The 27,971-nt window shown below is 47.9% G+C and overlaps 1 protein-coding gene across 1 annotated transcript; it reads right to left on the bottom strand.

Annotated features, from left to right (window-relative positions):
- Positions 1 to 7,645: 7,645 nt before the first annotated feature.
- Positions 7,646 to 27,736, bottom strand: RAB12 (RAB12, member RAS oncogene family). Its single transcript, XM_065932558.1, has 6 exons — positions 27,286 to 27,736; positions 17,242 to 17,302; positions 12,649 to 12,787; positions 10,735 to 10,824; positions 9,951 to 10,055; positions 7,646 to 8,836 (listed from the first exon to the last, which is right to left on the bottom strand). The coding sequence occupies exons 1-6, from the start codon at positions 27,734 to 27,736 to the stop codon at positions 8,723 to 8,725; spliced, it is 960 nt and encodes a 319-aa protein (XP_065788630.1). The 3' UTR covers positions 7,646 to 8,722.
- Between the last annotated feature and the right edge of the window lie 235 nt (positions 27,737 to 27,971).

Here is a 27,971-nt window from a genome sequence, read left to right as displayed (position 1 = left end):
GTTACAGAGGAACTGATGTCAGGCGTGCTCATTAGTTACCAGGGAAACCAGCAGAGGCTCATGCCCCTCGCTGCTCCTTTGATAGGAACGAGCACCAGCTGGGGCCTGGGCCAAGTGCATAGGAAGGTCAGTCTTATGCACAGGATGCAGGTGAAGCAGGCACTGCTCGGACAAGGGATGGGCAGAGAGCAAGAGGGCAGTCATCTTGAGTGGCCTGACCATACACAAGTTGCTAAGAGATTATACTAATAAAATTATCATTAATGATTATTTAATCATTTGAATATTTATCTGATTACTTGAATAATCATAGCATTTTGTTATAAAGTAATAAATTATTATTATTGCAGTAATATTAACATGCCAGTAGCTTGATTATAGAGCTGCCGGTATTGAAACAAGGCAGGACCCTATGGTCCTTTCCCCACATGTCCTCAGCTGCCTTTTGTCTGTAGAAAAACTTTAGTCAGAGAATAAGTTTAATCAGAGAAGTGAGAAAATGAAGAAACAAAAGGAAAACAGTCCAACAGAACAAACAGTTGTTGAGTCACTAAGTACAGTCAAGGACCTTTAGTTCCTCCTCCAGGGCTACAGATAATACTCTGAGCCATCTCCTGTGAGCTGTCTTTTAGACCATCAAAAACCCCACCAGGTGGAAGAAGTTAACCACACGATGACTGGACTGTGGCCGTGACATAGACTGCCACAATTCTGAGACCTGGCCTCAAGCAAATGGGAGCCCTGGAACTGAAGACTTAACGGTACTTAAAACAGTCAAGAGGATGATCAGACCACTGGTGACCAGCTTCAAGATGACTGTCAGAGCCACTGTAGACCCCTCCCTCCATCTATACATCCTTGAAACTCCCCTCTAAAAGCCCTTGTCCATTGAAGTCGGGGGGAGTTGGCCACTAGACAGGATTCCACCCTCCCCTCTGGTTGTCCGCCTCCAAAATAAAGCAAACTTTCCTTTCCACTAACCTGGGCTCTTGATTGACTTTTGGGTGGTGAGCAGCCAGACCCCACTTCTGGTCATAGAACACACAGACACTAAATCGTCCCAGCCCTGTGGGAAACGTCTTGGTTGGTACCTATGAGTATAAAGCACACCCTAGGGCCCAGCAGCCACCTCCAGTGTACCCAACAGGGGTGCACACCTATGTTCCCCAAAAGAAAGAGCAAGAATGATGTCTGTGTCAACCTTGCACTGAGCAACCCCAGGCCATCCGAGTGTCCTGCACAGAGTGGATGAGTCGTGGTTGGTTCACACGATGAATCACTGTGCACCGCAAGCACGAACGTGCCCGACCGACTGCAACGACACGGAGCTCACACCGCCTCCGAGCGGAGGAGGCCCGCACAGCAGAGCGCCTGACACGACTCGTTTCTGCAAAGTTCAACAGAAGGCAGCCTGGGGCCTGGTGTTTGAGGGTAGGACGGTGTGCGGGGGCGGAGGGGGGCGGGCGGGTCCTGAGGCTACTCTTGCTTCTCCACTTTATCCTCTGTACAACTTACAATTTGTGTCTGTCCTTTATTAGCTACATGGCATGCAGGATCTTAGTTCCCTGACCAGGGATCAAACATGCCCCCTTGGAGCTCAGAGTCTTAACCACTGGACTGCAGGGAAGTCCCTTGTGTCCTTTTCTGTATGTGATTCTGCCATAGAAACAACTGAATATAAAACAGAACCATGTAAAGAACAGACTTTTGGACTCTGTGGGAGAAGGCGAGGGTGGGATGATGGGAGAGAACAGCATTGAAACATGTATATTACCATATGTGACATAGACCGCCAGTCCAGGTTTGATACATGAGGCAGGGTGCTCAGGGTCGGGGCACTGGGATGACCCTGAGCGATGGGATGGGGAGGGAGGTGGGAGGGAGGTTCAGGATGGGGACACATGTACACCCATGGCTGATTCATGTCAATGTATGGCAAAACCCACTACAATATTGTAATTAGCCTCCAATTAAAATGAATAATTTACAAAAAAAAAAAAGACCAAACAACCCCCCCCCCCCCAAAAAAGAAACAAAACAGAACCAAACAAGAAAGCCTCCAGGAGAGCCTGCAGCTAAGAAGCCAGTTCTGCCCAGTACACGGGACCGCCGTCCCCCTGAAGCTCCCCCATCCCTGGCCACTTGCTGATGACGCCCTGCCTTCTAAGAGACCAGCAGATGATGACCTTTCCTCAGCACCTGCCATTTCCTCTTTCTCCTTTAGGCCTCGCCAAGCGCTCTGTCTGTCTAAACCCAACTGCCGAGGACAGAAACCAGAGCAAAGTTCTTCTCCTCTTCCCACTGCCTAAATTGACTCATTACCAAACGTGAGTCTAGCCAGAGTTCTGTTCCACCTCCCAAGGGTGTAAGTTAGAGCACAACCCTCCAACCTTGCCAAGGTCACGTACTTACAAAATTCACGCTGGCATCCAGGCGAGTTCGACCTCTTTTTCCTCCAAGGAGAAGGCTTTGTGCTTGCGGCCTCTTTGTTCCTGACACTGACGTGTCCTCTTTAAACGCTTTCCCCAGGCTCATGGGGACTCTGACCCTTTGTGGAAACCTGCCCCTCGCTGCCCTCCTTCAGGCGTTTGTGAAGTCCAGACCCAGCACCTTCTCTGTGTCCACCCCCGCCTTTCCTTAAGGCCCTTCGATAAATGCCCACAGCTGTGAGTCCTAATCTCTGAGCCTGGTCCGTGGCTACAACTTAAAAAGCAAACGCAGGTAGATTTAGTAACTAAAATACAGTTTTGTCTTCCTTCAGTGACATATAAAAAGTCAGCAATACATTTTACCGAAAGAATTATCTTCAAAACTCTTGCTGTACTGTTTGCCTCTAACACTTTTTTAGGCCTAAAAAACTTCAGTCTTTGATTTACAAAAATTCCCCTGATTTCAAACCAAGTTCATTAGGTCCGGTAAAGGACTGCTAAAAAGGAGGGTATTAAGTTTTAAGATTTACATTCCTCTCCTAAATTATACCATATATTCAAATGTTATTTTTAAATTATGTATGCCTTATATATATATAGTGGAAAATGTGAAAATAGTAAGTACTCTAATTTAGAAACAATTGTGCAATTTGTAAGGGATGTTACTTTTAAACATGCAGTAATTTTTCCATTCGTACTCTGGCTCCCTCTACTGGGTAGTTTGCATCATTGCAGAAGCCGTTCCAAGATTATCCTGGGACCAGTGATACTTCATTGTATGATATACACCGTGTGGCTTTCCACAGGGCAGTGTGGCGGGTGGGGGTTGGGGGGGAGGATAAAAAGAAATTCACGCCAACAGTACACTCAACCACATCCCTTCACTGGAGGTAATGATGGATTCCCCGAGGTTTCCTGGGGTTGCCCAGGATATCAGAGCACAGTGAAGACAATTCCCCAGTCAAGACCACGGATTCTTTATCCAGCTCTCCTTTGGGTCTTGACTTGGGGAACCGTATGAAGGAAGGGAACCGAACCTACGATTTGTCCCCTATGCGCCACATAATCTTTGATAAAGTTGAGCGGCAGATATTTCAACAGTGTGGTTAACAGCACAGCTGGTGAAGAGCAGTCCATATGTTTAAAAGCACCAGCAGATGGGAAGGGTATACCTTCAATTCTGGTGGAAAATAAAAAGCCTGATAATGGGTGGCCCCTTCGTCACCATTGTTGGCTTTCAGTTTAGGCACAATCACAGAATCTTTGTCAGCTTTCCTAAAACAGGCTGTAGTAAGTTACTTTCGGGTCAGTCCCAGGCGAGATGAAAGGAGCTGACAAGGGGTGGAGGGGAGGGACAGCCGCCTTCACGCTGTCATCTCATTTATTAGTTCTGATAGTTTGGTGGTAAATTCTTTGTGACTTTCTACATAGACAATCATGCCATCTGAGAACAGAGATTGTTCTAGTTCCTTCTCTTTTTCATGCCCCACTGCTGGCTAGGACCTCTAATATGATGATGATGAAGAACAAATACCCCTGCCCTGTTCCTCATTTTAGAGGAAAAGTGATCAGTCTTTCACCAAGTACAGGTTAGTTGTTGGGTTTTATAGGATACCCTTGACAGGTTGAGAAAGTGCCATTTTTTTTTTTTTTCATTCTGAAAACTCTGTATTTCAGAAAATATAAAAAGGTTTGTATTTTTAAGACGTGTCCATTTTATCTGGGTTGTTAAATGTATGGGCACAGAACATTTGTTGATGTTTCACTGTCATTCTTGATGTCGGGAGTGTCTGTAATGATGTCTCCCTTTTCAGTCCAGATACAGGTAACTTGTTCTCTCTATATTCCTGGTGAGCTTGGGTAAAGGTTTGTCAAGTTTGCTCATCTTTTAAATAAAGATACTCTTTCCCCCCATATTTAACTTTTTTATTGTGGTAAAATATGCATGACATAAAACTTACCAGTTCAACCATTTGTAAGGGCGCGGCTCAGCAGCATCAAATACACTCACGTTACTGTGCAACTACCGCCTCATCCATTGCCAGAATTTTCATCTTCCCAAACTCTGCACTTCTTAAGTGCTAACTCCCCACCCCTGTCCCCTGGTCTCTGCTCACCACCATCTCACTTTCTGTTGCTGGGAATCGGACCACTCTAGGCCCCTCATCTAAGTGGAATCATACAGTATCTGTCAGTCAGCTTTTGTGACTTATTTCACTTACCACAGTGTCCTCAAGGTTCATCCATTCTGCAGCGCATGTCAGAAATTTCCTTACTTTTTAAGTCTGAGTAATATTTCATTGTATTTATATATCACAGAATACATTGTTTATCCATCAACAGGCATGCAGGTTCCTTCCAGTTTCTCGTTATTCTGAAATATGCTTCTATGAACATGGATGTACAAGTATCTATTGACTCTCTACTTTCACTTCTTTGGGGCATACACCCTGAAGCAGAATTACTGGATCACATGGTATTTCTGTTTGATATTTTGAAGAACTGCATACCATTTTCCACAGCGGCCGCACCATTTTACATTCCCACTGGCAGTGCATACAGGTGGCACTTTTTCCACAACCCTGCCAACGCTTGTTTTGTTCTTTGGGTAACAGCCATCCTCAAGGGTGTGAAGACATCTCAGTGTGGCATTTCCCTAATGATCACTTTCTACCCATTTAAAAGGTTTTTTTTTTCTGTTGTTGTTGTTGTATGGATACAATTTTTGGTCTATTACCTTTATTATCTTTATGAAGTCTTCTGTTTCAAATTACGGGGTGAAGAGCTGTTTTCAGGGCTGAAGAGCATTTCAACAAGTTGGGGCAGATCCTTAATGGGCTGAGAGCCCCCAAGCTAACCATGGGCTTCAGTGGCTGACTCTATAGGTAGAGTTGATGACCCGTGGGCCTGCTGAGTCTGAGACACACCCTGAGTCTCTCCTAGAGGCTTCAGCATCTGGGGATGGGAGAGCACCCCCGACTTGCCTTTCGGATAATAAATTTTTTCATATAATGAAATCCCCCTCGTTATAACCGCAAGCATTTGTGGAGCTGTATTTAGGAAGGTCTGGCGGGTTTTCAAAGAAAGACATCTAGCAGTATGTCGGGGTCCTACTGCTGGCCTTGCCCACTGAGCCATAATCCCCAGTTCCTCCTCGCTGCCCTGGGGCCCTGCTGTCTCTCTTGGAGGAACCTCCCCCCGCTGGGCATGTGCGGTGGGTCATTATCAACAGTGGGTGGACTGGGGCTGGTTCATCTTGTTCTCAGCCTGTCAAAAAGGGTTATCACTTAAGCCTACGGAACGGGGTGGACCTGTTGGCAAACGCACTAAACGCATCAGCTCCCAGAGGCAGGTTTCAGAACCCTTCTCTACCCGCTTCAGGTTTTGCATGCAGACGGTTCACTACATTTCCGGAGCACTGCCAGGTCTCTAGCACGAGAACATCACCCATTTCCAAGGAGCGGCCAGGTGTTCAAAAGCCATAGCCCATGAGGACGGCAGTGCATGCTGTACTACAAGGTCTACTTTTTCCAGAGGTTCCAGTTTGACAGCCTGTGGACACACTGTTCTTCTAGTCTGTGCAGCCATTGGTTGGGACGCGGCTCCTTCCTGAAGGCCGAGGAAGAGCCCCCACCTCCGCCTGGGCTCCCCAGCTCTGCACCCACCCTTCCATGTCAGAAGTTCTGCCCTGCACTCCCGTGAGGGGTCTGTCTGGGGCACCTGATGGTTATCCTTAAAGGCGGAGACTGTCTACAGTCTCGTGGTCACACCCCCACAGCTCCAAGCACAGGGCCGGCCTTACAGCAACCACCTGTGAACGTCACCTGTGATCACCAAAGCATCACAGCGTCAACACCAGCCTGCATGTCACGTCCTGACCCACCCTCAGCTGCAGTCTGTGGTCTACTTACAAGTTCTAGGCAATAAATACTCTGTGCGGCAAGCACTCTCTCCCTGCTAACGCAGGCCGCTTGTGGAGGAAAAAACAACTTTAGGTGGCTTTACGGCTTGAGGCAAGCAAGACAAGAATTTCTTGTTTTGTTGCAACCTCAACTAACATGCACGCCTCTGGGTTTTTATTTTTTTAAATCTTTTGGCCGAGCTGCTTGGCATGTGGGACCTGAGTTCCTGACCAGGGACTAAACCCTGTGATGGAAGTGGGGAGCCTTAACCCCTGGACCGCCGGGGAAGTGTCACCTGTCAGTTTCACATTCAAAACTTTAAACCGTTAGTTAAACAGAACCACCTACCGATTTGACCCGGCACTTCAGGGATCCAGGAAGGAGAACAAGAAGACTTGCAGGGAGCGGTGTAACCACTGGTGCCTGCAGCGAGGCTGAGCTGAGGGTCCTCGAGGAGCTGCAGCAGCCAGTCCGAGGTCACTGCAGAGGCCCGAGAGGAGCGGGAAAGCAGGTCCCATATCCACTCCTCCCAGCCCCTAGAGCCCCTCCCAGTAGCAGGTCTAAGGGGAAGGGCAGGTGTCCTCCAGAGGAGGGCCACAGCACCGGAAGGTGACGTGGAGTGAGACAGCAGGTGAGTAATCGACACGATCCACAGTAAAGGCGTGTCTGATGGTAAAGGGCACAGATGTTACAAAGAACATTTTCATGATGACGCTATCTGCAAACACACACATATTTCACCGTGTAAACTGTGCAGCCCAGTGACACTAAGTACATGCATATGGGTGTACAACCATCACGACCATCCTTCATGATGTTCTCATCTTCCAAAGGCAAAAACTCTGTCCAGGTAAACACTCACCCCCCGCCCCTGGCGCCCACCAGGCTGCGTCTCTGCCCTTGACTGTTCCAGGCCCCTTGGTGAGTGACACTGTACTGGGTCTGTCCTTCTGTGCCTGGCTTATCTCACTCAGCATGATGTCCTCAAGGTTCATCCATGCTGTCCATTCCCCTGCCGATGGACACTTGGGATGCTTCGTTTGGCTACTGTGAATAAAGTTGCGAACATTAATGTACAGCATCTATTTGTGCCCCAACTTTCAACTTTTGGAGGTGTGCACTCAGGACTGGAATTGCTGGGTCGTACTGCAGTTCTATGTCTAAATCTTTTGAGACAGTATTGAAATGTTTTCCATGGAGAAGGAGGCTACATTTTCCTTATCAAAAACACTCAAAAGATTAAGATGTGGAGTTCTGGAAGAATATCATCGGATACATAATTTATGATTGCACAAGTAAGTGTAGCAACTCAACTGTCATTCATAAATACAAAATTTTATTTGCACTTCATTAGTGTAGAAGGACCACAATGCTTCTCATATCACAACACTCAAGACACGCCAAGTTATTCAAATACATAATGACTTATTTACCTTGACTAAACAAACAGTGCAGTTTAATAAAAGATATACCAAAGATAAGAGTTCACAAATTCATTATCAGACCAGGGGGAGAAAAAAAAAACACAGTCTAGGCTTAATAGGAATAAGCTTCACCGTCGAGGGGAGAGGTTTTATCATTACAAAGGTATATAGAATGTTTAGGCAAATATGTGTAGGTTCTTTGATATAGTAAAATGCATCTCTTTAAAATTCCTTTAAACAGGATTTGTGTAGGACAGCAGCGTTCTTTTAAAATCTTCTATAGTTTCAAAAACATTTCTTTTATTGAATCTTCGTAGTTCTTAAAAGCACAGAGTGCGTTCATTAGGAAACCAGAGAGATTCCGAGGCCTCAGGACCAATTCAAGTCCTACATTCTAACTAGTTATGTTCTACCATTAATGTGAATAAATAACCTTCAAGACCTTTAAACAAGCATGGAGCTCGCTTTGTGGGAAACACTCCAATACTTCAAAGATGCTACAGCTGGGAGAAATGTAAATAAAGAAAAAGCATTCAAGGTCGTTTTTCTCCCCCCAAAGTCTTTAGTTTTACAAATTTTCTTTAAAACAGTAAGCAAAGCACCACGTTCTTTCTCTTTATCAGAATATCTCCATCCTCATAATATAGTTAACAAGGACAACTATATTATGTATTTCCAGAAACATTATAGCTCTCATTTCTCCTGTTCTTCGTATCAGAAGTACGACGTTCCCCAGTGTACACACACTAGGCATTGGGTTGATGAACGAAATAGAATAATTTGGAGGGAAATATGTCATTTATAACCCAAACTTACCCAGGATTGCATATCTGCATATTTACAAGTTAGTGTATAGCTCTGACGTGGATTACAAAGTGCGAGAGGAAATTGTCAAAATGATTGTAGTGCAGAATGCGACCGTCCCCCTGTCCAGGAATCGCGCCCACTTCGCCTCCAGAGCGGCGAGTCAACAGCATCGCACGTGTGGTCTGGGCGGGGGCAGCTCTGGGGGGATCTCGGGCTCGGGTTGTAGCGAGAGGATGCTGTTGGAAAGCTCGTTCCTGAGCATGTCCAGGGGCATCTTGGGGATAAAGGAAAAGACAAACGCATTGTAACGCGACAGTGTAGACTCTGCAGACTATACAATTACAGAAGGCCAAAGTGTTTTTTTACAGGAAACTCTCTGATCATCAGAGTTCAGTTATACATTCAGCCAGAACCTAAGAACCAGGTTCAAGGAGCTTCAACCATCACACAAAGGCTGTGTAGCCTATGTCACACCCTTTGGCGGAGAGAGCAGACGGACCTCATCAACATTTACTTTCACAGCCCAGGGTGATGGAAACTTAAGTATCAAAAAAACGAAAAAATGGTTCTGTGTTCTCAGGGGGCATACCATTACTAAAGGAAGAAATACCTTCTCTTGGCAGCTATACAGCCAGCCATTGTATTAGACGCTTCTGAATTAGATTGCACCGAGGCGATTATGTGTAATAATAATATAAAAACACTTAAAGATCTAAGGAATCTCTGGACATAAGCCCAAAGATGCTTAACAATGTGCTGTTGTCCAATGAGGTCATCTTCCTGGTCTGGCGCCACGAAAGGCTGCACCAGACAGGAAGAGCCTCGATGGGAGGCAAGACCCTCACTGTCTGCACCTAACGGGGTTCTTGTGAGAAAACTTGAACAGGAGAGGAGCGAATGTCAAACAAACACAGCCCAGTCTCCCTTGGGCTTCCCCGGTGGCTCAGTAGTACAGAATCCGCCTGCCAATGCAGGAGACACAGGTTCGATCCCTGGATTCGGAACATCCTCTGGAAAAGGGAATGGCAACCCACTCCAGTATTCTTGCCTGGGAAATCCCATGGACAGAGGAGCCTGGTGGGCTACAGTCCATGGGGTCGCAAAGAGTCGGACGCGACTGAGCAACTAAAAAACAACAAATGGTCACAGCCACTGCACCCGTGTGCCAGGCTGAGCGAGGACGTGGAACGTGGCCCTGAGGATGTGGTGACAGGCTGCTGCTGCGGGGGGCTGAGTCCTCAGGCTGGGTCTGCACCCCCAGGTCTCCAGCCTGACCACCGCTGGGGTTTGCTTTCTACAAGGGAGGTTCCCAACCACAAACAGCAAAGAGAATGATGAAGAGGTTCCAGGTAAAGTGCTGTCAGGACACGGGATTCTTTTTTTTTTACCTTTTTCAGGATGTCATCAACAAGCTTCAGGAAGATCTCGTCTACATTGAAGTTATCCTTGGCGCTCGCTTCACAGAACCGCATCCCGGCTATCTGCTGTGCAAACTGAGAGCACACGTTATTGTTGTGTGTGAGTGTGTGTTGGGGGGGAGGAGGGGACGACACGTGTCTAGTATAAGCACAGGGTCCATAACTGAAGGGGGAACAGTTCTCGGGCTTTGGCGTTCAGACAAAGGCTGGGATGAAAGGTCTGGAAAGTCCTGTTTATCCTCAAACATAAAGTTCATTTACATTTGAACTTTAATGTAGGAAAGTGCAGCAACTTCCTACATGATGAGAAATCAACAAAACACAGGGTGTGAGGTGACACCAGGACCCTCAAGTAAAATTACGTGCACAAGTGTTTAAGCTGTACTGTACCCGACATTTAAAACATATCCGAAAAAGTAAAATGCGAGTGTCATCGATTTTCTGAGGAAGGTTAGCGTTAGAATAGGAAAACATCATGAATGCAATGATCTGGGTTAAAAGAACATTTCTCTGTATAAGATGTCAGGTAGGAAAATAAACAATGCTGTGTATTCTCATGTGTCTTTTCTCCTCCATTTGAAAAATGAATTTAAAGGAGCAGGAAGTTAACCAAAGCAAACAAAGACGAAGGGTGTGACTGACTGCATTTTCTCAATTCTGAACCGTAAAGGAATTTATTAGAAGGGAAAGCACGCAGGGGGCTCATGCACGGACTCGGGCCCCCCCCCCCCCCCCCACTGCCCACTCTCCTCACCTTTTCACCCTGCTGTCTGCTGATCTCTCTGTCAGTTTCACAGTCCAACTTATTTCCAACTAAGAGAAGCTCCGCGTCTTCCGAAGCGTACTGTGGGATCGCAACAACAGGAGCGAAATCTCAAAGCCGGCACGTCACACAAGAGGGAGACACAGCCCCAGGCCACACCTCTCACCCCTCCGAGCATCTGCTCTGACCTAGAGGGGGCTCCCGCTGGGGGCAGGGCAATGTGGTCACAGGCACGAGGAACCACGGATGCTCTCAGCTCTTGACCCATGACTCCTAGGAATCTACCCTAAGGACTGACTCGATATACAGGCTAAGCTTTGTACTCGGTCAAAAAAAACCTAAAGATCCCCCAAAGTGGGTGAAGAATGAAATAAGTTAAGGTACATAAAAGAGTGAAGCCATAAAAAACCAGAAAATATGCTCTGGAAGAACAGGAAGGTGATACAGGAAGCCTAGAATATTTAGTGAAATAACCATGACCTGAAACGACATGCAGTACAGACGCAATCTGGGTTTTCTGGGAGACAGCTAGACTGTTTCAATTTGCTTTTGTGCTTTTACTTGGTTCTCTAAATCTTCTATACTGACAAGGTACTGTTAATTTTATAGTCAGGAAAAGTCAAGCTGCATTTCTAAGTTTTAAAAAAACATGCAGGCACAGTAGAATCTCTCTCTTTAAAAAGGTCAAAGCTGTCTCAAGTAACTCCCTGAGTTCACATGATGGGAGATGGACTTCCACAAAGGGTACCTGAGCGGTGACCTCGGCCAGGTTATCAGGGAGCTCTGTCTCCTTGCCAGTAATGGGGTGACAGTTAACAGTGCCCCCAACGGGGCTGGTAAGGGGAAGAAACGGGAGCACAGCTGCACAGAGGGAGAAGTGAGAGCCGGGGATCAGACGGAGCAGGGCAGGTTCCCCAACAGAGGTGCCCCTCACACCGAGGCCACTGCCTCCCGGTAGCTACGTCACTTGGTGCTGAGTCGGCAGCGAGGATGCCCCTGTCTGGGGTCCTTGGGAACACACCCCGCGGCCCCAGAATCCCGGAGTACAGACCCAACCCTGGTTCTGACATCTCCATAACCCTGGCAACCGGGGTCTCCAGCACACTTTAAAGAGACACACATTGAAAATGCGCTCAGTAAGACCTGCAAAGGAACGTTCTCCACCATCATCTACAGACGGGTTTAATACAATCTGTAAATGAAATCAGATTTATAATATATGAAGTGTGCTTGTTATGCAAAGGAGCTAAACCTCAAATTACTAAACGAGGGGGAAACAACTCTCAAATGTGGCCACTGTTTACACACATCTCACCCTCAACGGCTTTGTCTACTCATTGCTTAGTGGGGGACCCACAGGTTATATAAACTCAGTTTATTTCTACATGGTCAACTGTGATCCAAAGGATAAAATCTTTAGTTCAAAATGAGGGGGTGAAGGCCGTCTCTAGTTTTGCGGGCAGAGGTCCAGTGGGTGACCGAGGCCTCAGCATGCCCCCGGGCAGAGCGGAGAAGGCAGGCCCTGGGAGGCTGTCACTCTGAGGACATACGCAAAGCGAGCGCTCACGTGAACTTTCTGCAGAAATAATAAAATCTGTCCTGTATCTGATTCCACGGAAGCAGCCTGCCCCTGTGGGATGACCATGTGTGGGCTTTGGTGTCAGACAGCCCAGGGACCAGAACGCCAATCCAGGCTTCCTCATGTACAAGCTGATCCTGAAGACATTCCAGCTCTTCTCTGCCTCACCTGTGATGCAGGACTATGCACCTACTTTGAATGCTGTCTGGATTAAGTGACGTTCGGGATGGAAAAGCACGCTCCACGACTGTTTCCCTTCTTCCTGTTGTCACTATTAACACCCACAGCGGAGAGTTCACATCTGGGAGAGAAACGCCAACACCTACCTTATCGATCATCTTCATCCATTTTGGCAAATCATCGAATGTCTCCTTCTTAGTGATGTCGTAGACTAATATGATCCCCTTGGCACTTCTGTAATAAGCTGAGGTAATGCTGTTGAATCTCTCCTGACCTGCCGTGTCCCTGAGAAACAGCAGCAAAAGTCAGTCCCCAAACAGGGTGGACAGGGAAGACTCAGCCCAACCGTGACAGCTCCCCACAGGTCTGTGCACGTTCGGTATTACTGGGGGCAGCTTCTCTGAGCTAGGTGCGTTCAAAAATCATAAGGAAGTCCCAATTTCCCCCACACCAAGATTCTGAAAAGAAGTAAATGCTGTGTATAACAGTGGAAAGTGCAACACCCCATAACTTGATGGTTATCAATGACAAAATGTACGGGTGATATTTAATTTAAACAATTTATGCCTAGCAATCTCTATTAACCAACCTCAATGGTGAGTATCTTATCTGATTTTGCTGATAAGACAACCAACAGTCCCCACTAACGAAAAGTGCTATAGTCTTGTCATTTTCTTGGTCCTTCAAACAGGTAAAGGAGGAAGAGGACCCCCAAACTTTGCAAACACAGTCAGGATGACTACTCTCCAACCGTGACCTTGATATCTAAAGCTTTCTCTCTTCTCCAGGAAAAGCTGATGTTTCCACAGGAAGACATACACGTACTAACAATGCACACAAGCTGGCCGAGACCCACTTTCTCCACGTAGGAAGCTGAGAAACTGCGTGAGAACTATCACAAATTTACAAATGAGGCTCAAGAGAGCAGGCCTTCTGCCCAGTAAAATGATTTTTTTTAAGCTGATCTGTAATTTAGCTTTTCCCAAAGAACCCTACTCTCAGCACACTCCGGGAGCCCCGTGACACAGGTGGCTTTTGGTGGAGAAAGCGAGGGGCAGCAGGGGACACAGAAAACGAGGTTCTTCCTTGCAAGATGCTCACAGACTCTCACCGGACAGCGCTGAGCACTGAAACCTCTTCCAAGTGCATTGGATGGGGTGAACCTTGTGGGTCGTGTCCCTAATGTCCCTAACACACACATCGCAAAGGTGCTATAGTTTACGCCTTTGTTCCAGGCTAGACTCGCCACCAAATTAGCTCCCCTTAGGGATGTGTCATCATGCCAAACAATGAAGCCTGTTGGCAAATTCCTTTTCAGAAAAGGCAATGCCGACACTTTGCCCCAGGGGATGTAAGACTCCCCTGTGCTCTTCCAAGGTTGGAAGGCCCAGGGGCTTAGGCTGGTCTGCTTTGTCCACCAGGGTCCAGGGGGCCTGGCCTATCACAGGCCCTCCATCTACATACGCAAAAGAAAAGGCTACATGTCCAAAATGCAGAAAGTGGATGCCAATTCAAGGCAATATTTTTTGACTCAAAACTGCCCCCAAACTGGATTCCTGAAGAATTCAGGATAAAATAAAACCAACTTGCAGACACTAAAAGGCACCTTCCAATCAGGTGAGAAGGAACTGACTCAGATACTGTTTCATTCACAGGAGGAATCAGTGAATAAACTTATTCCTGGAACCCTAGGCATTTAGGGGCGTAATTAATACTTTCAAAAAAAAGTATCTTCCTGACTGTGGTTTCTCTTCCTATCACAGTGCTGGCTTATTCAAGTTAGGGTTTGATAAAACAGCTCTCACTCACTTCTCATTCACTTAAAAAGCAAAAATAACATGTTTTTCCACTCTGAAGTCTGGGGTTAGCGCATTATAGCTGCAGCACAAATTTAAAACAGCAACTGGGTATAAGCACTGAGCATTTGGGGAATTATGTGCTCTCGTGAGTATATATGGTTAAGTAGTTTTATGATGGCTTTTAGCGTAAATCAGTTTCACATTTGTTTCTCTAAACATTCACTCAGTTAGGATTCAGAAATTGGGGGCTGAAGAACAGAGACATTAGACATAGTACAAGCTTTTGGAAAATCATTTCGAGGCTGCTGTGGTAAGAACACTTGACATGAGATCTGACCTCGGAAGCAGGAACAGCACAGCTCCACCACCCACAAGCATGACACTGCGCAGCAGACCCCTGGGAGAGGTTTTAATAAAAACCCAAAATCAAAGAGTTGGGATAGTAATGGGCATTTCTGATATTAAGATTCCGTGGAAAAGGAAACAGCAGCCCAGTCCAGTATTCTTACCTGGGAAGTCCCATGGACGGAGAAGCCTGGCGGGCTACAGTCCAGGGGGTTACAAAGAGTCGGACACAACTGAAGCGACTCAACAACAACAAACGGTTGGCGTACAAGACGCCAGCGAGGAAACATCAAGGCCATTCCCTAAACTCCATGTCTGTGACCAGCTCTTGACTGTGTGAGGCAGAAAAGCATCTCCACTGAAGAGAATAATCCATATTTCCAAAATATCTGGGTTGCCAGAGTTTTAATTTTCTATTCTTCTCCAAGGCTCCTTTGTGTGATCATTTCCCCACTGAATTATCTGCTCTCACAGATGGTCAGAGAGTAAGGTAAATAGAATCCAATTCAGTTCAGCAAGTATTTATTAAATTCCTACTCTGAGCCAGGACAGCAAAAATTCCACCCCAGTCTCCACGTCTCACACAGCTGGACAGTAATACAATACCAATGCCCCGGTTGGGCTTTTATCTATCCAACGAGATGTAGAATCTTCATATTCCCACCTTTATCTCAAAGAACCTTAGTTTCCACTGTAATGACCAAGAGCTGACTTTCAGAGATTTACAGTTTATTACCATCAGCCAAATCATCATTTATTGTGGGTGGAATATGATATTATTATTATTATGTCTCTCTCTGCTTTGGGGGCAAATTGAAAACTTCCTGCCATCCTTTCCCCCCAGTTTGGTACTACAACCATGCTTTGAAAAACCATCATTTTTCTGTATTTACTATATTTGGTGAAATGACACAATTCTTAATTTACAGGAATCAATGTCAGTGTATGAAAGTTCCACCTCTTCAAGCAGAGAATGAAAGGAAACAAGCTTGATGTCAACACAGGGACTCCAGTAGAAACCAAATTCGCCAACAGTGAGCACTGGACCGAACAGGAGACCTTCCTATGGAGCACCTTTTTTTTGGGGGTGGGGGGCATGCCATGCAGCACGTGGGATTTTAGCTCCCCAACCAGGGATCAAACCCACACCCCCTGCATTGGATGCTCTGTAGGGGGAACTTCCACTGGACTGCCAAGGAAGTCCCCCATAGGGAGCATCTTAATTATGTGTTCGTCTTGAGGCAGGAGGCCAGTTTCTCAGCTTCAAGTTCATCTCAACACAACAGCTGGAAGCCTCTGTGAGTAACTTCCAGGATAGGTGCTGCTGCTGCTGTTAGGTCACTCAACTGTGTCTGACTCTTTGTCACCCCAAGGACTATAGCCTGCCAGGCTCCTCGCCCATGGGATTTCCCAGGCCAAGAATACTAAAGTGGGGTGCCATTTCCTTCTTTCCTTCCTTTCCTTCTGTAGGGGGTCTTCCCGACCCAGGGATCGAACCCACGTCTCCTGCACTGGCAGGCGGATTCTTTACCACTGAGCCACCATGTGGATGTAAATTCATGAATCTACATTCGGGCTGACGTCTTATTTTAGCTATACTTACACCAAGTTCTATATACATACACATAGACACACTTCAAGCAGAGATGGGAAAATGGTCCTTTTTCTAACCACAGATGATCAAGGAACTTCCCCAAGACAAGAAAAACAAAAACACAAGACAAAAAAGCAACCCCCGTCACCCCCAGTCCTTCAGGCGGGTGGAACAGCCAGCGATGACCCACGGGACGTTACCTGACAGCCGGCGGGCGCCCCACTCGGGGGCGCGGGTGGGGGTGAGACATGGCACTAACACGGAAGCACTAGGTGGCGATGGAGCCGCCGGCGCGGCAGCAATGAACGCGATGGAAGCGACACACACACGGCGGACAGACAGAGCTGAGGTCGACCTGCGAGAGGAGTTAGTGGCTGAGACGCTGCGCGAGACGGTGTTAGCGACAACGGCGGCACAGCCGCCACTCCCGGCTCCAGAGGGGCTCCTCCCGGGTCCCCAAGGAAGGGTGGCTGAGCGGCCCCGCACGGCTGGGTTAGCCTCTCCCACGCTCCTGGGGTGCGGGGAGGGGGCTCTGGGCTCCCCGCACGGGGCGCAGAGGCGCTCAGGGCCCGCGTGTCCCACCGAGGACACGCCCGAGGGGGACTTGCCCAAGATGTGGGGGCCGGGCGGGGAGAGCACGCTGGCCTTTCTCCGGATGCTTGCAGAGTAAGTAACTCTGAACACGTGCAGACGAGCACGGGAGGGACCGCTCAGCGATCACGGTTTGTCGGATGACGTCAAACTAGAGACGAAAGGCTCCAAGCCAGACACCGTGGCGGTATCACAACAGTCTCTCCACGACCCCCGTGGCAAGCGGGGCTGAGCTACACAGGCTCTTTCCTGAATGCTCCCTAGAAGGAAGCTCCGTTCACTTCCCTTGAAGGAGAGCCGAGGAGAGGAAACGCAGGAGAGGCAGACCAGCTCCAACGGTTAACTGTATTAGACAAGCGTGTGGACTGCTGAACACACACGGTGATAACTCGGTGCAGGGCCCCACTTACCAGATCTGTAGCCTAATTTTCTTTCCTCTTAGCTCTACGGTTTTGATCTTAAAGTCAACACCTGTAAATAAAACGGACGAAGATGAAGCAAAAACAAGGCAATCTGTCAGAAAAGCAGTACTAGTTGCATGCCGTTGGAAAAACCAAAAAACTGACCACACTGAATTCCAAAATGGGACAGAAGAAATCCGCTGGTTCCCGAGTCGAGTACACTCTGTGCTTCTCCGCACAACGCATGAGCGTATGTTAGGTTCTACCCCGAACTGGAGATGAAGTACTTGCTATTTGTAATCGAGTTTAACACTACTAGAGGTGCAGCTTAAAATCCACTTAAAAATCACAATGAATCATTACACAAACAAACAATGGCTTTATACACATGCTATCTTGGGGGGAAATTCTTAACGTGGAGCACTGGAAACTCAATCTTGATTTCAAACAGCCACAGTCTGAATTAAGAAATTATTGTAATAAATTCTTTAGCATTCACAAAAGTGACTTTATTATATCACCAATAGTGTGGAAGAGGAATTCTTTTTGAAAAATTTTACTCATACAAATTAATTTTATTTTTAAAATTACTTTAATAGTAGCAAGCAAACCATGACAAATCTCCATCCTTCTCCAGTTCAGCCCTTAAGGCTTCAGATAATTTTTTAGAGCAAATTTTCACCTGTGATATTTCCTTATCTACTTGTCAGTTACAGAAAACGTCAATACTTTTAAAATACAAATTTCACAATATTTGTGAAATAATATAAAACAGTATTTTTTACACAATTCTCACAACTAAGAAAAAAAAAATAACCAGCTAAAAAAAATAACACCAGCTAAATGTGGGAAGTGGAAACCTAATCTCTATGGGAACTATTAATATTTTTTGGCTGCTTTATGGATCCAGGGTCCCGATGCTGCGAGGTGGAGGATGAAGGGGGCACGGCATAGCTCTTCAAAGTCAGATGATGTTCCTGAGGTGACGGGCAAGGCGTGTGACTGACTTTTATAATTAGCAACATGCTGCAGACATCAATGCAACCACAAGATGTGTTTACAAGCCTGGGTGGGACTGAGGTCTGTACAACAGAGAAACATGGCAGGAATATAAAAGTCATGGCTGGAGAAGAGGCGACGGCACCTCGCACCCTGGTTCTTACTCGCTCCCTTAGCCCTGATCTCAAAGCTCATGCAAATGCTGGGGAAGCCAATTTCACTTTCAGTTCTGGAACAGCTTTGCTTTTCCGAGTCAGATGACTCTCAGACAGCCTTGGAACGGGAAGCGTGTCTGTACACGACCAACATCCTCAAGCAGAGACCAAGCAGAATCCTTTGTGCTTCAACCACAGGGAAGCGCAGGGCCTAACGCGATCCTCTACGAGTCACAGAAACCAGCCTGCACCTATGTGCTATGGTCTGATTTTGAAAAGGCACAGCTCAGACAAAACCCTTTCTTCCTGATATCAGCATAAAGCTAGGGCCTCACCATGTTACTCTGTGAGGGCGATTTACAAATCTAATTCACACTGTATCATGGCCACTATTCTGTTTTACTTTTGTTTCTAGTTTGTTTTTTTTTCCAGTTTTATTTAGGGGAGCTGGCCACTTTTGTTACAGCTTGTTGCAGCGGCTGCCACATTTTACTGAAAAGAACTAGCAGATACTTCTCTTGTGAGCTCTGCTTCAAGTTAAGAACAAGAATCTCTAGAAACAGCACAAAAAATTTTTGTTTTGATTAGGCTGTTTTCTCTGCTAAGAACCGCTCTCAGTCTGATCATGTCAAGTCTTTTTTTTTCAACCAACTTGAACAACTTTCTGACTTTAGCAGTCCTGCACTATATTTTGTAATCACCAAGTTTAATGAATAAAAATAAAGGAAAGGGTATTAATAATCAAAAGTAGGAATAAGTGGTAATGTTATCATATGATTATAAATACACTGCTAAGCGAACAAACAGCAAACAGGATGAAGAACGTGTTTAGCCCAAACTACCTAGTTTTAGTGAGTAGACTAAAGACATTAACAACAACAATAGAAAAATATCCAGTGACTAAATCTAAAATTCCACGAAAGGAAAAAGCTCATTAAAATAGTGCCTGCTCTCAAATGAAGTCTCTTTTACCATATAGAAAGAGCCACTAGGTTGGCTAGTGATGGCTGGAAACTTACTCCAATCTATGGCTTACAAACAAATCCTTACATCAAAATATACAACTACACATTTTTAAAAAGCTTTTTTACATTAGGTAAAAAATATCTCTTAGTGTCCATTGTTAACACTTGCAGGTCATAGAAATTATAATGATCCTGAATAAAAGGTAGAAAGTCACCAACCACCTCAAGGAGGGGATTGGTTTTGGGAAAAGTCAGCAGAGTCTCCTGACTGAACAGGGGGGCCCAGGATCAATGTTTATAAACAGATAAGGGACCAAAAAAAGTCGTAGCTTTTATTGAAAACCCATTTCCTACAGTGTCCTGACCATCCGGGGAAGCAAGCAGCTACAACTCTGTTGGGTGGTAGAGGCAGTCCCATCCTGAAGACCTGAGTCATCCAGACCTAAACCGACAGGCACTTGGTCAAACGCCCTCTCTGCTCTCCTCTCCTGGAGAACCTCCCCGTCTGCGCAGAAGCCTTCTCAGGCGGAGGGGTCCCCTTCTGCGCCTCCCGACGGCTCACCTCCCCCCTCCCTCCCAGCCCTGCCCCGTGGCTCCGCTGGTCTCCCCCAGGTGACAGAACAGGCGCCTTCTCAGGACAGGCACCTCTGGCGCCTAGAATGCTGCCTGGCACAGGGCAGCAGTCCAGTAAATCTGATGGAGACCCGCCCCTCTTCCCCATCGAACGCTGGGTGTGTGTTTAAATTGTAGGAAGGAAGTACGGATGCTCTGTCGTGAGCCCGTCTGGCGGGCAGAGCAGCAGGATTCAGTGCCTGGAACCTGAGCCTTCCATTTCTCCTACAATCCCAGCTTGTGGTTGTTTAGTCCCTATGTTGTGTCTGACTGTCTTGCGACCCCACGGACTGTAGCCCGCCAGGCTCTTCTGTCCACGGGATTTCCCAGGCGAGAATACTGGAGTGGGTTGCCAGTTCCTCCTCAAGGGGATCTTCCCGACCCAGGGATTGAACCCGTGTCTCCTGAAGCAGCAGGGGGATTCTTCACACTAAGCCACCAGGGGAGCCCTTATAACTCCTGTTTCCGGTGGAACATCCTTAGCGGAGGGCGGTCTTCATATGCCCAGGTCCTCTCCCTAAACAGGCCACCTCCACCCGCCAGGGGATTATCACACTCAGTCACCGAGACCGGAAGAGATCCACTAAGAGAATGTCCTGCTGGGTGACAGGGGTCTAAGTCTTCCTAAAAATATTTCCATCAGGAAGGACACAGGTCACAGGCTGTAATCTTTCTGTTGTATAGACACGACTATTCTATTCAAGTCTTTCTTGATCTTAATTCCCTTTAATAATGATGACAGTGTCTATCAGACCCCTGAGCCCGGCATGCAACATGTGGGCTCCCTCAGGAGCCCAGCGAGCTGGGCGCTACCCTCATAAAACAGAGGAGAGACCAAGGTCAGATCACTTCTGCTAGCTGAGTGGCAGAATCTAGGTTCAAATTTATAACACTGTCCACAACCAAAGGTTGTTATAGAAGTCAAACATGTGGAAACAGGGAAAGTGTGAAAATATTCTGCAAGTGGTCCAGGTCACCATAACTGTTCTTGAAGCTCTTCAAGAACAGAGCTTCACCTGGCCCTGTCACCTCTGTACACTGCTGTTTCATAAATCTCAGCAAGAGTATAAAGAATTGTACATAGTGCTGGTAAGATTTCGAGGCTCCCCGGCAGGTGAAACATATCCAAAAAACACATTACCGCGTTACTTTTTGCTGAGGCATAAAAAGTCACAAAAATGAAAATAGCAAAAGTAAACAGAAGTTTCTTTCTTCACATCCCCTTCCAGCACAAAGTTTAATAAAAGCAGAAATGACCAGTGGCCCACGCCTGGGATACAGCTGAGTGTTCGTCCCCCCTCACCCCTCCCCACAACAATATGGACTTGGGGTTGGTGTGAGAGTATGATTTTAGTTGACTTCAGTTCAGATACTGCAGTCCATGGGGTTCCAAAAGAGTTGGACACTACTCAGCAAATAACCAACAACAAAACAGGCTCTGGAGGCTGTAGGATTTCACACTTTGAAATCAAGTCTCAGTTCAAGCAGTGCTGACAAATTGTTATTAACTGTTACTGCCAGTTTATAAGAACTATCTTGGGATCACAGGCTGGCCTTTCTCCCAAGGACATATATCTTTCACAGCGTCACCCCATCCTGGACGTAATCTTTCCTCTGATGAAGGCTTCCCCACATTTCCACTGAGCTGACAGTGAGAAAGTAGACTAAGAAATGTGTCAAGGTCACCCAGATGGAGGAACGTTTACTATCGGAAAGCGGTTTTTTGACCAGGAGGCCAGCTTTCCACCTGACCACTGTCTTTCAGGAGAAAGCACAGACACATCCCCCCAGGAAAGCACCCTACAAAGGGCAGGCAAGGCAGACGACCCTCCTGTACTGCCCCGGGGTGGGGGGGGTTCCCGAACCACAGTTTAAAATTAAGGGGCTTCTCCTACTTAAGCCGAGATATAAGAACTCAACGGAATGAAGTAATGCAACTGTAAAATACTTGGATTGCCTCAGAAACAGGTGCTACTAGAATAGTTTAAATGATTGCATGTCATTAAAGAATGCTCACAGGCCTGAGGATATCCAGCGTCTGCCCTGAGTCTAACAAGACCCGCCTCCTCAGTCCAGACTGGGCGGTCTGTATCCCAGCAAACACCGTCCGCGTCCCTCACCTGTACACACACAGGAGATGGTCCTGCACCCGGGTGGAACAGACATGCCGCACATGAACTTCACAGGCGGGCAGGGGGGTGGAGGCGGGGTAGTCGAGGTTACGGAGCACATGGGCCCCGCTTTTCATCACTGGCGTCTCCACCACTCGCCTCCCCTCCTGCAGGGACCAGCCAGGCGAGCAGGTGAGCTTCCAGCCCCCTGACGGCCAGTGGGTGGAGTCTTACCCAAGTACACACCGCCCCTCAGAAAACACTTGCTGAATGGTGTACAAGGCTATGTTTTCTTTGCAGATTCAAACAAATGCTTAATTAAAACGCTGCTCCTGGCACGCAAGGCTGGAGAAAGCTCTGGCCCTACCACCAGTCTAAGGAACTCAGGCTGCCTTCTGAAGGCCGTCCCTGCACCCCACAGCTGCAGGGGAGGCAGACTTGAAGGTTCTGGGTCCCTCTCATCGTGCAGAGGCAGACCTTTCTTCTCCAGAGAGAGCTCCTTGGCGAAAGAAAGGCCGAATGCACGTAAGCCAGGTCTTTAAATAGATTTTTATCAGCCCCAACAACCCAATCGCCAACTTTCCACACTTTCTGGGGAAGATAGCTACTTTATTCCACAAATGCATTCTGCACAAGCCTATCAGCATGCTCTGAGTTCATTAAATAAGCCAAACCACATAACGCACAGCGCAGGCTGGCATGAAAACCGGCGCTCCTCGCCCACTCCCGTCTCCCTGAGTCATCCTGTTACATCAGCCCAGCAGGGGAGGGGCTGACACTGGAAGGTCTGGGCTCTGGGGTGGGAATTCGGGACAATTCTCCCTAATTCCCTTGTAAGTGAAATAGTCGAGCAGCTCAGCCATGGCTTCAAAGACTGCCCAGGATCACAGAGGAGCAACACAAAATGCACAGCTTAGCATTTTAATCCAGTATGAAATGTTCATTCTGGGTTTCCGAACAAAACTCACTGACCTAAATTTCCAGAATAAAGTACAAGCGATTTCCCTTGACAGTGGTTCCACTCACTGTGTGTAGGCAAAGCAGAGTAGGCCCTAGTGGTGCGATCTCCTGCCTCCTGCCCGCTCACGTTCAAGGTCAGCCCACAGACAGCCACACCTGCACGGGATTCACGGCCACCCGCACCTTGGACCCGCTGGTTCTGTTTCTGGCTCTACTACGGGGCCGGATGAATCACAGTCACCTGCAGCACCAGGCTGCCCTGCCTTGGGAACAGTGAACACAGGGCCTGAAGGGGTGGGCTTGAGAACAGAGACCCCGGCACATGACTGAATACAAACAGGGCTCCACTGAGCGCTCTCATCGCCTAAGACCGCTTATACTCAGGGCCAGGCTGTGGAGTTAAGTTACTGCTGCAAAAGGAGGAAAACGTTGACAGTCATGAGGACCTCAAACTGAGTTCAAACAACTTTTAAATTCTGTCTTTCCTATTTTGGGGGTCTACCTCATGTTATCTTTGTTTATTTTTTTGAAAAGTTGGTGACAGTGGATTGTTTAAAAAAATGTCCTTACGTGGCAAAATAATAAAAGAATTGGCAATCCTGTGTTGGCCTCTGGCACTCTGGAAGAAACTTCACTGTTCAGGAAACTGATACTCTGGTCCAAACGGTCTCACTCCTCCTTTTCCTGTATTTAAATGTATTTTAGTAAATATTCTAAAAGTTTCAGATAGTTGAATGATTAAATATTTAGAAATGAACCTTTTAAAGCATCACTCCCAGAGGAAAGTGACAAATAATGGGGGCACAGTTAAAGAGAATCAGATACCATTGATGGCATCACTCACCACCTTCACAGGGTTGACACGGGGCCAAATTAGACAAGTAGGAAAGAGTCCCGTCCACATTTTCAGAGTAAAGTGAACTTAAATCCCAAGGAAGCTAAGGGACAGACAGACAGAAGGAACTCACTTGCAGCCCGGGCCCTGACCACTCGCTCACCACTGGTCCACTGTGGGCGAGCTGTCTACCCTCTGGGACTCTGCTTCCTCGTCTGTAAAATGTGGAAACCTTCAGAATTGTTGTGAGATTTAGAAAGAGTGTAGTTTTGCTGGTATACAGTACGTGCTCAAGAAACTGTAGCTACTGCTAACAGAATGTAACCCTTTACACACAAAGACAAAATAAATTACTTATCCAAAGTCACAAGCTAGTTCATGGAAAAGCTTAAATCAAGAGCTGAGGTTTTTTAGAATGCTTTTCTAGAAATGTAAAGTTGCTGGGAGTGGCGTAAGGGGTGCTGCCTGGTAAAAACATTTTGATCCAAACAAAACGAACAGCAAGCTTCCAATAGTTATATAAGAAACACAGGTCGACATGGTATTTAGAGAGCTGTGAATTTCTACAGCCAACCAGTTTTTTTTTTTCTCATGTTTCTCAAACTTCGAAAAGCTGTATCTGTCAAACCATGCTGGCCATATCAGACTAACTCAATTCCATGAATATGAAATCCCATTTGAAAGTAATACTCCACCTGGACAATTTTCACTAAATAGGTCAATTATTAAAAGTCTTTTCAGTTTCATACCCTGGTGAGTTCCGCGTGTCTTTTAAACCAAAACAACTTCTGGTTTGATCAGTAATACAACAATAACAAAACCAACATTTTGTTCAGTTGTAATTTGGTAAAATAGGCTTATTATCTCAAATCCCTCAGGGTTTCTGCTATGCTTCTTTACAGAAAGTCCGGCGAGACTGCCTGGCTTTATCAAATGCTCACTGGAGGTGCTGCTTCCAGTCTGAGGTCGGCTGGGGGCATCACCTAAGTGACCCTCCTGGGTCCGCAGCGCCTGCACAAGGTGGGTGGTCTTTTCCAGACTCTGCAGCTGGATGGGGTGAGGCTGGCGGAACAGGATCTGTGCGGAGTCTGTGGAGGTGAAACTCAACCATGCGCCCCAGAAGGACCCTGCGAGCCACCTGCCCAGGTGGGGGCATTGAGGTGAGGCAACCCCAGCTACACCACACCCAGCGCCGCATGTACACTTGCTTTTCCAAGGAACTCAAGGAATGAACTTATCTCTACAGCATTCCAGGGCAGAGGAAGGCCTTGACCAGCCCCTACTCCACCTGGACTGGGGGGCTTTCCCCGCGCTCCCGACGGTCTGCAGACATCTCCACATTGCCCTAATCGCTCTGGGGCATCCCCAGGAACCCCCTTGCCCACCCCTCAGTCTGGACAGACTGCCCTCCTCACCACTGAGGCCCCCATGGGTAGCACAGCACCCACACACAGTAGGTGCTCAACAAGTGATCTGATACGTGGAAGGGAAAAGCGACTCAGAGGCAGAGATAGAAGGGGGGTTTAGCTAACTTCCTCAAAGTGTTCTCACAGTCTGGGTCAGACCAGAAGTTATCATCTTTCTCTGAACTTCCCACAAATAAACACTTAGCAAGCCAAGGCCTACAGGCTATGTATGGAGAAAATAAAAACAAGCAAGACAGAGTCAAAGGGCACAAGGGACCCCAGCGGCTGGGGCTGGGGAGGCGTGTGTACATGTGCATTTATGTTTGTTTGTTAAGGGGACAGTTTCTTTAAACTGACTGCCTGGCCCCCTCCTGATTCCCAAGTACCCGAAGAAACTGTCTCCCTGCCAGGGCTGTACCCAGAGGCCTTTATGGCTCCAGCTGATACAAAAGGTCCACCCTCCATGGTTCATGGCAGCCCAGGTCTTGCAGCATTCATTCCCAACATCCCCTAATGACTGCAGGGGTGCCGCTGCACTGTGGCTCCAGCTTAGGAAACCCCTCCCCACCTCCCCTCTGCCCTGTTCTACAGCACATCTTCACCCTCCGTCTCACTCTCCATCCACCAAACCCTATTATCCACCTAGCAGGCCTGTGCTGGTTTCTCTACATCACATAGTACAACTGTGTTATTCTTCATTTTTGTATATTTTTAAGTATCGAGCCATAAAAGATGGATAATTCTGAATTACTTTTAGTTCTATTTTACTTATGCCAGGTACAAAAATTAACAACACAAACCATCTTCTGATGGTTGAATGTACTTTATATGATTCAAAATTGGATATTTGGAACAAGTCTAAGCTACACTACTGAACTTTAATCTCATGGTTTCAAGGCCAAGATCTTAACAACAAACAGGGTACAGAGAGCACAAATACATCCAAACTGATCTATTATTAAGAAGTATGAAAGGAAACACGTTCTCACAAACAAAACAAAAAAATAATGTGAAAAGTGTAAGATTAGTCTTTCAATAAGCCATTTCAAATGGAGGGGTCTTCTGTAACAGACAACAAGGCCAATTAATCTCCAAATTGTATCACCTTGGAACTATCTAAATACACAAGTGATGTGTGGAATGAATGTTTCAGTTCTGAATTTCATGATTGTATACTATGTATTATTTCTTGGACCTCCCCTAGGGGAATCCACCCCCCCCACCCACCCATTACAGAAGGTGATTGATCTTCCCCTCAAACAACTATCTCATTTGAGGGGTTCCCCTTTGACAGCTTTTAAGGGGTTTTCCAGAGAAACAACTGTTACACAGTGACCAGACAGACCTCAAAGCCAAGGCCTATACATGTGACTCCATCAGAAAACTTCCCTGCAGTTTCAATTTTACATTCTGAGGACAGGCCACTTCCAGGCCCAGGGGGTTCCTGTAATAACCTGGCTGCCCCCTTCACCCAACTGGCAGTGCGGCGGCGGGGAGCAGGGGGCGGGAGGTGCCCTTCCCACTTGGGGGTCCCCTGGGTTATCTGAAGTCAGAGAAAGCCACAGCTGAAGTCCTTCTGCCACACTTATAGTTTAAAGAAGAAACTTCTTAGTCTTACTCCGAATATTATCCACAGACCCTCCTCCACAGGGGATTTAAAACTCCCATTATTTCAGCACAACATAAAATTGAGTTCAAAATTAGAAAAACAAGTCGCGTGGACAGTGGAAATGCCCCTCCTCCTAGGAAGGCAAAGTTAAAGCATCACAATTCTCCAGAGGGGACCACTCCGGCCATCCAGCCAGGGCACAGCTCGTGTCCACCACGCTGCCCGCCTGCCCCCCTTCCTCCTGATGAGGAGTTGGGGGGGTGCTCCCGTGGAGAGATGCTCACACCGTCCCAGGCCGGACAGGCCCCGTGCATCCCCGGCCTCGAGACGGCCAGGGCGGGGGCTCCGTCCAGTCCGGGGGATGCAGGGGCCCCCGGGGGCCGCCCCCCGGCCCGCCTTACCTACGGTGGACTTGCAGGCCTCGCAGAAAGTGTCGTCGGTGAAGCGCTCCATCAGGCTGGTCTTGCCCACGCCGCGGGAGCCGATGATGATGACCTGCAGCTTGAAGTCGGCCGGCCTGGGGGGCTGCTTGCGCCGGCGGGCCTGGCCGCCCGACAGCGCCGGGGAGCCCGCGCCCAACCCGCCGCCGCCCGCGGGCCGCCTGTGCAGCGCGGCGCCCGGATCCATGCACGCATGCGGCCCCCCGCGCCCCCGCGCCCCCTCGGCCTCCGCCAGGCGCCGCGGCTCGGCCCCGGGCTGGGCGAGCGCGCGCTCGAGCGGCCCCGGCGGCTCGCGGGCTCCGCGCTGCAGCTGCGCCGCCGGCCGGCCCCCAGCGTCCGCCCCGCCGCCGCCGCCGCCGCCGCCGGGGGAGGAGGAAGGGAAGCAGCTACTCCGCAGCAGCGGCAGCAGCATCCCGGGCGAGGCGGCGCGACGGCGCAGGCGCGGGCGGGCGGGCGGGCGGCGGGGCGGGGCCGGGACTCGCGCGCGCCCCCTGCCGGCCGGAGGACCGCCCGCGCGCGCCTCCAGCTGCCTGCTCGCGCTCCTTGCTTGGCCTCCGCTGCCCTCTGGCCCTATAGCCTTTCTTTCTGCGACTTTCACCTTCTGCCTCCCCTCCATTCGCATCCCCTCCTTTCCTTCTTCCCTCCTC

Source organism: Muntiacus reevesi, chromosome 4 (assembly GCF_963930625.1).
Source record: "Muntiacus reevesi chromosome 4, mMunRee1.1, whole genome shotgun sequence".
NCBI lineage: Eukaryota > Metazoa > Chordata > Mammalia > Artiodactyla > Cervidae > Muntiacus > Muntiacus reevesi.
Note: the sequence above shows the minus strand (reverse complement) of the source record. Positions and strands in the feature narration are given on the sequence as shown.